Source organism: Taurulus bubalis (genome assembly GCF_910589615.1).
Source record: "Taurulus bubalis genome assembly, chromosome: 14".
Classification (NCBI taxonomy): domain Eukaryota; kingdom Metazoa; phylum Chordata; class Actinopteri; order Perciformes; family Cottidae; genus Taurulus; species Taurulus bubalis.
The window spans coordinates 1273146-1286420 of NC_136602.1; the positions used below are offsets into that span (position 1 = coordinate 1273146).

The following is a 13275-nucleotide window of genomic DNA, read 5'->3' on the forward strand; positions in this document are numbered from 1 at the left end:
CTCCAGGGCCTCGCTGCGTGTTGCGTGTGATTCAGGCCGTGTGGGGATTCACAGCTTCGTCTCACGGAGCTGTCCATGCCGGGCACGTTGTGCTGCGTCTGCATCCAAAGAGTGTGAACAATTCATTATCGGGAAATGGACGTTGGCACGCTGGACAGTGGGAGAAGCCGGTCCGAGGAGCGCTGATCTTTGTCTCCGGGTCTCCGCTGGTCTCATCGATCCCAGATTTCAAAGGATTACTGTCGTGATCCGCTTGAAACGAGACGTCATCGCTGGTTTATTTGTCGTCTAACCTCAACCTGACAAGTTTATTTAAGAAACGAGCATGAAGGCGCTTGTGTACGCAAGTACACGCTTGTCGCTGTATTTTCGTAGGAAAACGCACAACATGAAAGGTATCGCACTGGATGAGGACACGTTGGTGTTGGCAGACAGATACGGGCGATGTGAAACATGTTGTTCTCACTAAAGACTGAACCTGGTCAGAGAACATGAGCACACACGTTTCTTTCTTTTCATCCCCAAAGCATCACCATTGAAACTGAGCGTCAGAGTTGTAGATTACCTGCCACACACCCTGAAGATGGACGCTCTCTCTGCCCCAACAGTGATCTGGAACCACCTCACCTCCGGGTGCCGGTGACCTTTTGCTTCCCTCTGTTTAACGTTGACGGGTATCTACCGTCACCGGAGGAGACGAAGGGGAACCTCAGTGATTTCTGAAAGTCAAATACAGCTTTGAATGATTGAATGATTGGACGTTGCCTCCTCACTGCACTGTGTTGTTGTAGATAACGAGGCAAACATATCAAATGTGAAACAAATAAGTTTATCGTTGAAGAGAAAGTCATCACAAACGAGTTGATTCACTAACTGACTGCCAGGAAGAGAAGTTCATGGTGATTTTCAAGGCCATTGTTGTTGTTTCTTTTCCTTATTCATAATTTTTCTTGCAGATTTTCTTATCTCATCTGCCAGTTTAAAAAAAAATACAAAATGTAAACACAAACTCCCCTTGAAGTGACGTCTGCGTGGCTTCAGAGCTGTTAAAGCTGCTAAAGCTGTCCGATCCCAGAGAGTTAATAAGCTATCACTGCTGCAGGGAGAAGGAGTTTATCTCCGGTGGGGTTATTGGAACCTGCTGCCCCTCAAACAGTTTAGCAAACATCTTGCCTGGAACACATGTTGTTGTTGTTGTTGTTGTTGTTGTTGTTGTTGTTGTTGTTGTGTTGTTGTTTTAAGGTTCTCAATGCCTCACAGTGAGCAGCCCCAGTGCTCAGACTCTGCAGAGACCTGAGAGTCTGTTTGAGACAGATTTGACCTTTCACAACTTTAGTTAAACGAATATAGAAGCCCAAAGTGTGACACACACACACACACACACACACACACACACACACACACAGCCTTGAAACAACGCTGTGATTTATTTTGCTGCAACACGCCTGTTACACCCACCTTCCGTTAGAGTTCACCATCCATCACGAGGTATTTAGACGATGTCGTGGAGTCACATCTGCAGTCCGCTCTGCTTGAATAAGTCGTGTTAAGTGGGGAATCAAACCAAAACCCTTTTTTTCCAAACATGTCACTGCTTTGAACAACTTGCGTCAGGTTGGTCTGATCAGAATTCTCTGTTCCCTTTAAAGGTTCAACGTCCTCATCCATCGTCTCCTCCCAGCTCCGGTTCGGACGTCAGCATGGGTCGCCGGGATCCCTCCTCCCTCCGGTCCCCGGCCCTGCGGCTAGCAGTCGTCGCCCTGGTTCTCCTCCTGGAGCTCCATCCCTCGTGGGCCGGCGCTCCGCCCGAGGACGCCCTGGGCGACTCCGTGTCCGTGGTGTCCACCAATAAAACCGAATGCAGCAAGCCCGAGGCGTGCACCAAGGGCGTGGTCCTGCCCATCTGGGAGCCCCAAAACCCGTCGTTCGGCGACAAAGTGGCCCGGGCGACGGTGTACTTCGTGGCTCTGGTATACATGTTCCTGGGCGTGTCGATCATCGCGGACCGCTTCATGGCGTCGATAGAGGTCATCACGTCGCAGGAGAAGGAGATCACCATCAAGAAACCCAACGGGGAGACCACCACCACCACCGTTCGGATCTGGAACGAGACCGTCTCCAATCTCACCCTCATGGCTCTGGGCTCTTCGGCCCCCGAGATCCTGCTGTCGGTCATAGAGGTCATAGGTCACGGGTTCGAGGCCGGCACGCTGGGCCCGGCCACCATCGTGGGCTCCGCGGCCTTCAACATGTTCGTCATCATCGGGCTGTGCGTGTACGTGGTGCCGGACGGCGAGACGAGGAAGGTCAAGCACCTGCGCGTCTTCTTCGTCACGGCCACCTGGAGCATCTTCGCCTACATCTGGCTCTACCTGATCCTCGCCGTGATCTCGCCCGGCGTGGTGCAGGTGTGGGAGGGGCTGCTCACCTTCTTCTTCTTCCCCATCTGCGTGCTGTTCGCCTGGGTGGCCGACCGCCGCCTGCTGTTCTACAAGTACGTGTACAAGCGCTACCGCACCGGCAAGCAGCGCGGCATGATCATCGAGACCGAGGGCGACCGCCCGCTGCCTTCCAAGGTAAGATCACAGGGGTGCGCTGGTTTGTGTTGCTGTGTTGCTGTGTTGCTGTGTTGCTGTGTCCCTCGGACCGGCATTATGTCAAGTTAGGTGAGGGAAAAACATAAAGATTGGGCTTAAAATAACAATGTACATTCAGGTTTAGGAAAACTGTCACACACAGTTATGTTCAAGCAACTAAACCAACAGTTATGTTTAGGAATCAAAACCACACCGTGGTGCGGACCACCGGTCTTCTTATTGAGCCGATAGTTGCCTCTTGGATATTATAAAGAACGCCACAGCGCTGACTGACTGGTGAAGTATTTAATGTCTCCATCATGAATCCTAAGTGACTTTCATCTGCTGTTTTGTTTTTCTTGTCCCGGTACACGAACCAGTAGAATGCATTTCGTGCCATAATATAATATTATAAAATAAGCCGTTCTTGCTCATTTGTCCTGTCAGATTCAGAACAATGTTTTCATAACCAGTAGAAATAATGGACCAAAGTTGTATTAAATATTAAATATTTATCCAAAGCAAAAGAACATCTGAAATTGTATAATGTATTTCTACATAATGTAAATACTACAGCAATACACTAGAGCTGAATCTAACGTCTTTAAATATTTAGATTAATTTAACCCTTTGTTGAATTGTACTCTTCTTCCCCCCAACAGATATGTGGAATATATAAATGTGGAATATGTCATATAAGCATTTCTGAAGCTAGAATTCCTCCGTTAGTGTGTAATAAAGTGCAGCCCTATCAGCCAGTAGATGTCATTAACTTAATGAAGTCGTCCTCAACCAGACAATCTAAAACAATTCTCTGCTTTACTGACTTCTGCCAGGTAAACTCTGTGAAACACACACAGATAGTTCTGGATTATGTTTTTAATTTCCTGTTTTGATTCCTATCTGCTGCTTTGTGTTCTATGCATCGGATTACGTCTTCAGTCTTGTGACCTACGCTTATGAAGAGTTTCTCTCCTTTAATTATTAAGAAGCAGAGCTCCATTAATACACAAAGAGCTCTTTCATCTCAACTTCTGGCGAAAAGACATCAACTTTCAATGAATGCGAGAAGTCTAATAACAAGTCTTATAACAAGTCTAATAACAAGTCTAATAACAAGTCTTATAACAAGTCTAATAACAAGTCTTATCACAAGTCTAATAAGAAGTCTTATAACAAGTCTAATAACAAGTCTAATAACAAGTCTTATAACAAGTCTAATAACAAGTCTTATAACAAGTCTAATAACAAGTCTAATAACAAGTCTTATAACAAGTCTAATAACAAGTCTAATAACAAGTCTTATAACAAGTCTAATAACAAGTCTTATAACAAGTCTAATAACAAGTCTTATAACAAGTCTAATAACAAATCTTATAACAAGTATAATAACAAGTCTTATAACAAGTCTAATAACAAGTCTTATAACAAGTATAATAACAAGTCTTATAACAAGTATAAAAACAAGTCTTATAACAAGTCTTATAACAAATCTTATAACAAGTCTCATAACAAGTCTAATAACAAGTCTAATAACAAATCTAATAACAAGTCTTATAACAAATCTTATAACAAGTCTCATAACAAGTCTAATAACAAGTCTAATAACAAGTCTAATAACAAGTCTTATAACAAGTCTAACAACAAGTCTAATAACAAGTCTTATAACAAGTCTAATAACAAGTATAATAACAAGTCTTATAACAAGTCTAACAACAAGTCTTATAACAAGTATAATAACAAGTATTATAACAAGTCTAATAACAAGTCTTATAACAAGTATAATAACAAGTATAATAACAAGTCTTATAACAAATCTTATAACAAGTCTCATAACAAGTCTAATAACAAGTCTAATAACAAGTCTTATAACAAGTCTAACAACAAGTCTAATAACAAGTCTTATAACAAGTCTAATAACAAGTATAATAACAAGTCTTATAACAAGTCTAACAACAAGTCTAATAACAAGTCTTATAACAAGTATAATAACAAGTATTATAACAAGTCTAATAACAAGTCTTATAACAAGTATAATAACAAGTATAATAACAAGTCTTATAACAAATCTTATAACAAGTCTCATAACAAGTCTAATAACAAGTCTAATAACAAGTCTTATAACAAGTCTAATAACAAGTCTCATAACAAGTCTAATAACAAGTCTTATAACAAGTCTAATAACAAGTATAATAACAAGTCTTATAACAAATCTTATAACAAGTCTCATAACAAGTCTAATAACAAGTCTAATAACAAGTCTTATAACAAGTCTTATAACAAGTCTAATAACAAGTCTCATAACAAGTCTAATAACAAGTCTTGTAACAAGTCTAATAACAAGTCTTATAACAAGTCTTATAACAAGTCTAACAACAAGTCTAATAACAAGTCTTATAACAAGTATAATAACAAGTATAATAACAAGTCTTATAACAAGTATAATAACAAGTATTATAACAAGTATAAAAACAAGTCTTATAACAAGTCTAATAACAAGTCTTATAACAAGTATAATAACAAGTCTAATAACAAGTCTTATAACAAATCTTATAACAAGTCTCATAACAAGTCTAATAACAAGTATAATAACAAGTATAATAACAAGTATAATAACAAGTCTAATAACAAGTCTTATAACAAGTATAATAACAAGTATAATAACAAGTATAATAACAAGTCTAATAACAAGTCTTATAACAAGTATAATAACAAGTATAATAACAAGTCTTATAACAAATCTTATAACAAGTCTCATAACAAGTCTAATAACAAGTCTTATAACAAGTCTAATAACAAGTCTAATAACAAGTATAATAACAAGTCTCATAACAAGTCTAACAACAAGTCTAATAACAAGTCTTATAACAAGTCTAATAACAAGTATAATAACAAGTCTTATAACAAGTCTTATAACAAGTCTAACAACAAGTCTAATAACAAGTATAATAACAAGTATAATAACAAGTATAATAACAAGTCTAATAACAAGTCTAATAACAAGTCTTATAACAAGTATAATAACAAGTATAATAACAAGTCTTATAACAAATCTTATAACAAGTCTCATAACAAGTCTAATAACAAGTCTAATAACAAGTCTTATAACAAGTCTAATAACAAGTCTCATAACAAGTCTAATAACAAGTCTTATAACAAGTCTAATAACAAGTATAATAACAAGTCTTATAACAAATCTTATAACAAGTCTCATAACAAGTCTAATAACAAGTCTAATAACAAGTCTTATAACAAGTCTTATAACAAGTCTAATAACAAGTCTCATAACAAGTCTAATAACAAGTCTTATAACAAGTCTAATAACAAGTATAATAACAAGTCTTATAACAAGTCTTATAACAAGTCTAACAACAAGTCTAATAACAAGTCTTATAACAAGTATAATAACAAGTATAATAACAAGTCTTATAACAAGTATAATAACAAGTCTTATAACAAGTATAAAAACAAGTCTTATAACAAGTCTAATAACAAGTCTTATAACAAGTATAATAACAAGTCTAATAACAAGTCTTATAACAAATCTTATAACAAGTCTCATAACAAGTCTAATAACAAGTATAATAACAAGTATAATAACAAGTATAATAACAAGTCTAATAACAAGTCTTATAACAAGTATAATAACAAGTATAATAACAAGTATAATAACAAGTATAATAACAAGTCTAATAACAAGTCTTATAACAAGTATAATAACAAGTATAATAACAAGTCTCATAACAAGTCTCATAACAAGTCTAATAACTAAAGCACGTAACGAGCGATGCTACACACAGCTCTCAGTAAACCTCCAGAACTGGGTTTCCCCTCAACGTCCACTGAGCCTTAGATCGACGGCACCGATTGAAACTCTTTCTCCTCCGTCTCCAAGGTGGACATCGAGATGGACGGGAAGATGCTGAACTCTCACGGCGTGGACTTCCTGGACGGGCCTCTGGGTTTGGACATCGACGAGAAGGATCTGGACGAGGACGAGACCCGGAGAGACATGGCCAAGATCCTGAAGGAGCTGAAGCAGAAGCACCCCGACAAGGAGGTGAGTCCACCCAGTTGAACCCATGCCGCGCCGGTCGGGTGGTTATCCCCTCAGCGTCGGTTTCCTGGTGTGGAAACTGAACCGACATAATAACCTTTCTGTTTGCTTCCATTACTGCAGTGATTATGGTGATGAATGCAGCCGGGGTCTCATCACAACCTCAAATTAATCTGATTATTTTACGCAAAAAAAAACACGTTTGCAATAAATCCACATGTAGATAAAAAGATGAAGACAGACGCTGTTCATATTTAATTCAAAGTATGATAAACATTGAGGTAGTGTGTTTGTTTCATTGATGCAGGATCATTGAATTAAGGCCTGCCTTCAATAACAAGCATGAAAAATACTGCCTTCAATAAAGTAATACAAAAATACTGCTTTTAATAAAGTAATACAAAAATACTGCTTTTATTAAAGTAATACAAAATACTGCCTTAAATAAAAAAATACATATTGCCTTAAATAAATAAATATATTACAATAAATAAATAATGCATTGAATAATAATACAAAATAACCATAAAACTGGACTAAAATCAAGAATGCCTGTTCTAACACATCTTCTTCCCTCATTGTCTTTTTGTTTCCTACCATTGTGTAAACCAAATCAAATATGGCATTCCACTCATTGCCCGTCTATTGTCTGGAAAAGCGTTCACACTAAAATGCATAATAATATAAGCTGCGAGCATCAAGACAGTAATCCGTGTTACACGCATGAGAGCGGCTCAAACAGGTGTTCACGCTCGCCCCTCTTTGGATTAACAATGAAGCTGATTAACCAAAACAAACACTTCCCTCACGCTCATGTGTTAACGTCAGGTAGAGCGACTACAATACTGGTTGTTGTTGCTTGACCTGCAGCTCATCTGTAGCTGATGCAAACTCTTTGAGTGGAACGTGCACAGGGTCACTTTTACTGCCTTGCCTCGTAAAGACTCGGCCGATCTGACAGAGAGAGAGCGTTTCACAGTTTTCAAACAGTGACGACGAAGGTAAACGTGCAAAAGGTCTTTTGCAACGGAAGCGACGCAATAGCTTTAAAATGCGACGGAAGAACATGAACCATTAAAGATGGAGAATGCACCAAGAACACAGCGTTCCAGGTCAGTGGGCTGTTAGTTAGAGGGTCGCCTTGTTCGGTCCAGAGTTCGTCAACACCTTGAATGTCTCCCAGCCGGAGATGACGAGCAGCAGACTGTGTCTCAGTCTAAGAGACCGTCGTCTGACCTCTGGAGACGGCTTGGAGCAGACAACACACAACGTGTACACGCAGACGTTTGATGACTTGGCTGCAAAGGTCTCTAAACCAAAGTCTGTTGACATGATTTAACACTGTGACTGTTGTACGATCGATGCTCTTTGTGTTTCTGATGCTGACTCATTGATGGAGCTCATGGAGCTCATGGAGCTCGATGTTCAGCAGCATTGTCTTCTCCAAGTTGCCCCACAGGACGACGTCCTGCACCAACAGTCTGGGGTCCAGGTCTCTGGCGGATTGGAATGTGAGCCGATGTTTTCCAACCTTTTCACGCTCTATTCGTGTTCTGTCTCGTCTCGTCCGACCAGGTGGAACAACTCATTGAGCTCGCCAACTACCAAGTCCTGAGCCAGCAGCAGAAGAGCCGCGCCTTCTACCGCTGCCAGGCCACCCGGCTGATGACCGGCGCCGGCAACATCCTGAAGAAGCATGCCGCCGATCAGGCGCGAAAGGCCGTCAGCATGCACGAGGTTCGCTCCGATGTCGGCGACAACGACCCCATCTCCAAGATCTTCTTCGAGCCCTGCTCGTACCAGTGCCTGGAGAACTGCGGCACGGTGGCGGTGAACGTGGTGCGACGCGGCGGCGACTTGGGCAAAACGCTGGCCGTGGACTACCGGACGGAGGACGGCACGGCCAACGCCGGATCGGACTACGAGTTCACGGAGGGCATGGTGGTCTTCAAGGCCGGCGAGACGATGAAGGAGATCCGCGTGGGCATCATCGACGACGACATCTTCGAAGAGGACGAGAACTTCCTGATCCACCTCTCCAACGTGAAGATTCTGACGGCCGAAGGCGAGGAGCCCGAGGACGGCGGCGAGTCGGCCAACCACGTGGACACCATGGCGTGCCTCGGCTTGCCCGCCACGGCGACCGTCACCATCTTCGACGACGACCACGCCGGCATCTTCACGTTCGAGGAGCCCGTTTACCACGTGAGCGAGAGCGTCGGCACCATGGAGGTGAAGGTGCTGAGGACGTCGGGCGCTCGCGGCGTGGTCACGCTGCCGTACAAGACGGTGGAGGGGACGGCGCGCGGCAGCGGCGAGGACTTCGAGGACGTTCACGGCGTCCTGGAGTTCCAGAACGACGAGATCTTGTGAGTAACTCAAGCTGTTCATTTGATTCGTGATCTGTTTTCACGCTACGCGGCGGTGCGATGCTGCAAATGCTGCTGCTGCTGCTGCTGCTGCTGATGATGATGATGTGAGAAAGTGAAGGTGTGAGTGTGAGGTGGCGGTCACGATGAGCGGCGAGGCGGACCGCCGATCGGGGACCAAGTCAACAATACCCCACCCTTTTTATTCTACTTTCTACTCATTGGTTCTCTACTTTCACCCTCATCTGTCTGTCTAATTCTGTTTGCTTTGATTCTGTTGAGCTGCTGTTTTATCTTCATCTCTGCACTGTGCAGTCAGCACAATAGCTGAAGCTGCAGGAGCCAAGAAGTTGGGTTCTTTGTTTGGACGGTTGGAAATAATAGAATAAGAAGTGTTTAAGTTTTCCCTCAAGTGCCTTGCTTAAAGAAACTCTGAGTCAGCAGCGGGGAATCAGGGCGCTGCTCGGACAGAGCGTCTATCAGGGAACCTTGTTTGGATACACAAAGGCTGTTTTAAAGAAATGCCAGCTGCCCTTTGCAACGGCTTCATACTGTGTGAGAACATCCCAGAGCAGCAGCTCAGGGTGTTTTTAAATTTATTTGGTCATCTTGTTTTGTGTGAAAAGAACTTGAAGCTCCATTTAAGGATCCCTGCCGTGAAATGCCGCAGCAACAGTTCAGAGCTGTTCTTCGGCAGACGGAGAGGCCTTACTGCGTGGTGAGGTGCATGATGGTTATGCGGTTATCCTTCTACCACGAGGCGGACATCTTTGGCTCCAAACACAACATCATTCCAAAATCCTCGGCTCTGCTGTTCTTTAAATATTTCATGCTGATAACGTGGACTGTGAACACACATGCGTGTGTTTGGGCAGCAGCTGCTAGTTTGATACTCTGACTCGTTGACTCATTAGCGGACTCACACGGATGGGAGCCGGTTCTAGAGAACGGCGTCCGGTAAATGCCGACGTTGTAGTTAGAAAGCGTTCTTGTGATTGTCTTAAAGCTGCGGCTTGAATGAATACCTTATTGGGATTCTTTTAACTGATGTTGCCATTGCGATATAATTTGCGACATTAGATGGAATAATGTTATTTTTGATGTAATTATTCTCATTTTGTGCGATGTTTTGGGGGGCGGGGTGATTTGTAACAAACAAAGATTTTGGTGTGTAGAATATGATGTTTCTGCAGTAACAATATTTATAAAAAAAGGGTCCTTTAGGACACTTGTATTGCACTTCCTGCCTTTTTGCAGTTGCAGTCGAGCATATTGCGATTACGATAACATTTAAATGAATTGTTCTCTACGTGAAGTTCACAGTATCATCATGTTGCACTCAGGCACGCCCGCACCAGTCCAGATACTGGTGGTGTCAGTGTGTGTGCTACTGGACAGAATGATTGACAGCACCACACAAAGAAAGCAAAGACATTAAGAATCAAACTACAAACCTACAAAAGACTGAAGTAACAATCAAGCTCTATTTCTAAATGGATCCTTCGGTGCACAATGTCTCTTCTTATCGTCTTATGTTGTCAATATCAATATATTTCTGTTGCTCAGTCATCTTTGCAGCACCAGCGATGAAGAAGAGCGCTGCGTATGGATTTCTGTCGTCTTTGTAATTTCAATTGCGTGTTTTTATTGAGCGACATCAAATGGACGCCTTTGTTGGAGCCGTTTTCTAACCTGCTGCTCTGACTCATGCTCACTGAACACCGAGTGCACCCTCCACACGGCCACCTTCTCCAGACCGAGGGGAAAGGATGCAGCGTGATGCTTTTCTGTTGGCCGGTCAGGTGGGCGTGTCCACCTGGAGAGACTTCTGTTTGGGCCTCGGGCTCCACAGCGGCTACCGTCTGGGCCGCTCGCTGCTTTATGGCCAGTTGGATCCTTCGTTATCACAGAATATTGGCTCAATGAACATCTCTGGGAGGTGTGATTTCCTCGGTGTCTTCTCGGGAGGCTTGAGGTTAAGAGCTGCCGCAGCTGATTGAGATGCTGCGTGTGAAATGGGACGCTATTAAAAATTAAATAGACCGGCCAGTCGGTCCAGATTTTCAGCGGGGAGGAGACGCAGAGCTCTTGTCTGTTTTCTAGCTGGCGGCCGTCAGCCGTTTGCCTTGGAAACCCAGAGTTGGGTGTTTGGAAACGTTCCGATTGATTGGAGGACCGAGGGGTTGCAATGACATGAAGCACAGAGCGCTGTCACCACGGACCAATGGGGGAGACGGCGTCTTAGTAACGGGGAAACTCACTCTCTGTTTTCTTCTGTTTTTGGTCCGATTTGAAGCAGATGTCTGCAGGCGAGTCCAGCCGCAGGCTGACTGCATACTTTCCATAGCTTGCGGCTCTCACAGCCAGAACTGAGTGGGTTTTAATAACACTTTGTCCACATCAAGTGATGGACTGTCCTTCCGGCTATCATGGTAACGTTCAGCGTGTGTGTGTGTGTGTGTTTCCTCGGGGATGACTGTAAACTATAGCACTTGTCTCTGAAGAGAAACATGTAGGAAGAGGCCATTTTGTAAGCAGAGAATCACAAGTTTGACTCCCACACAGTGTCCTTCAACGGTCGCCAGGGAATAATGCGTCTCTGCCAAGCAGGGAAACGTTGAATGTTGAAGTCTCTTTGCATCATAATCATGATAATATTATTAATAATAAAACACTGGACTGGGATGGATGAGTCAAACCAACACAGGACTTTCACCCAGGAGATGGCTGTTAATGTTCAGTATGAAACTAAAAGTAAATGTTGATGCTTTTTAGTAAACGTTACATCAGAAAGTCCACTAAGGGCGATTGACTACTTTACTTTAGTTACGATGTCACGTTGCGATGTTACACTACGATGTTACACTACGATGTTACACTACGATGTCACGCTACGTTGTTACACTACGTTGTTACACTACGTTGTTACACTACGATGTTAGACTACGATGTTACACTACGATGTCACGCTACGTTGTTGCACTACGTTGTTACACTACGTTGTTACACTACGATGTTAGACTACGATGTTACACTACGATGTCACGCTACGTTGTTACACTACGTTGTTACACTACGTTGTTACACTACGATGTTACACTACGATGTCACACTACGATGTCACGCTACGTTGTTACACTACGTTGTTACACTACGATGTTACACTACGATGTTACACTACGATGTCACGCTACGTTGTTACACTACGTTGTTACACTACGTTGTTACACTACGATGTTACACTACGATGTTACACTACGATGTCACGTTACGATGTTGCACTACGATGTTACACTACGATGTTACACTACGATGTTGCACTACGATGTCACGTTACGATGTTACACTACGATGTTACACTACGATGTTACACTACGATGTTGCACTACGATGTCACGTTACGATGTTACACTACGATGTCACGTTACGATGTTGCACTGCGATGTTACACTACGATGTCACGTTACGATGTCACGCTACGTTGTTACACTACGATGTTACGCTACGTTGTTACACTACGATGTTACACTACGATGTTACACTACGATGTTACACTATGATGTCACACTACGATGTTACACTACGATGTCACGTTACGATGTTACACTACGATGTCACGTTACGATGTTGCACTACGATGTTGCACTACGATGTTACACTACGATGTCACGTTACGATGTTGCACTACGATGTTACACTACGATGTCACGCTACGTTGTTACACTACGATGTTACGCTACGTTGTTACACTACGATGTTACACTACGATGTAACACTACGATGTTACACTACGATGTCACACTATGATGTTACACTACGATGTCACGCTACGTTGTTACACTACGATGTTGCGCTACGATGTTACACTACGATGTTACACTACGATGTTACGCTACGTTGTTACACTACGATGTTACACTACGATGTTACACTACGATGTTAAGCTACGATGTTACACTACGATGTTAAGCTACGTTGTTACACTACAATGTTACACTACGATGTTACACTACGATGTTACACTACAATGTCACACTACGATGTTACACTACGATGTCACGCTATGTTGTTACACTACGATGTTACACTACGATGTTACACTACAATGTTACACTACGATGTTACACTACGATGTCACGTTACGATGTTACACTACGATGTCACGTTACGATGTCACACTACGATGTCACGTTACGATGTCATGTTACGATGTCACGTTACGATGTTGCACTACAATGTTGCACTACGATGTTACACTACGATGTCACGTTAC

The 13275-nt window shown here is 42.5% G+C and overlaps 1 protein-coding gene across 2 annotated transcripts in view; it reads left to right on the plus strand.

Moving 5' to 3' along the window:
- Positions 1-1700: 1700 nt before the first annotated feature.
- Positions 1701-13275, plus strand: part of slc8a1b (solute carrier family 8 member 1b) — a gene marked incomplete at both ends in the record, with an annotated part of 88591 nt that continues 77016 nt past the window's right edge. For both annotated transcript variants that reach the window (XM_079229929.1, XM_079229930.1), the window contains 3 exons: positions 1701-2576; positions 6472-6636; positions 8209-9002. In XM_079229929.1, coding sequence (XP_079086055.1) covers positions 1701-2576; positions 6472-6636; positions 8209-9002 — 1835 coding nt within the window. The remainder of the gene's footprint in view (positions 2577-6471; positions 6637-8208; positions 9003-13275) is intronic.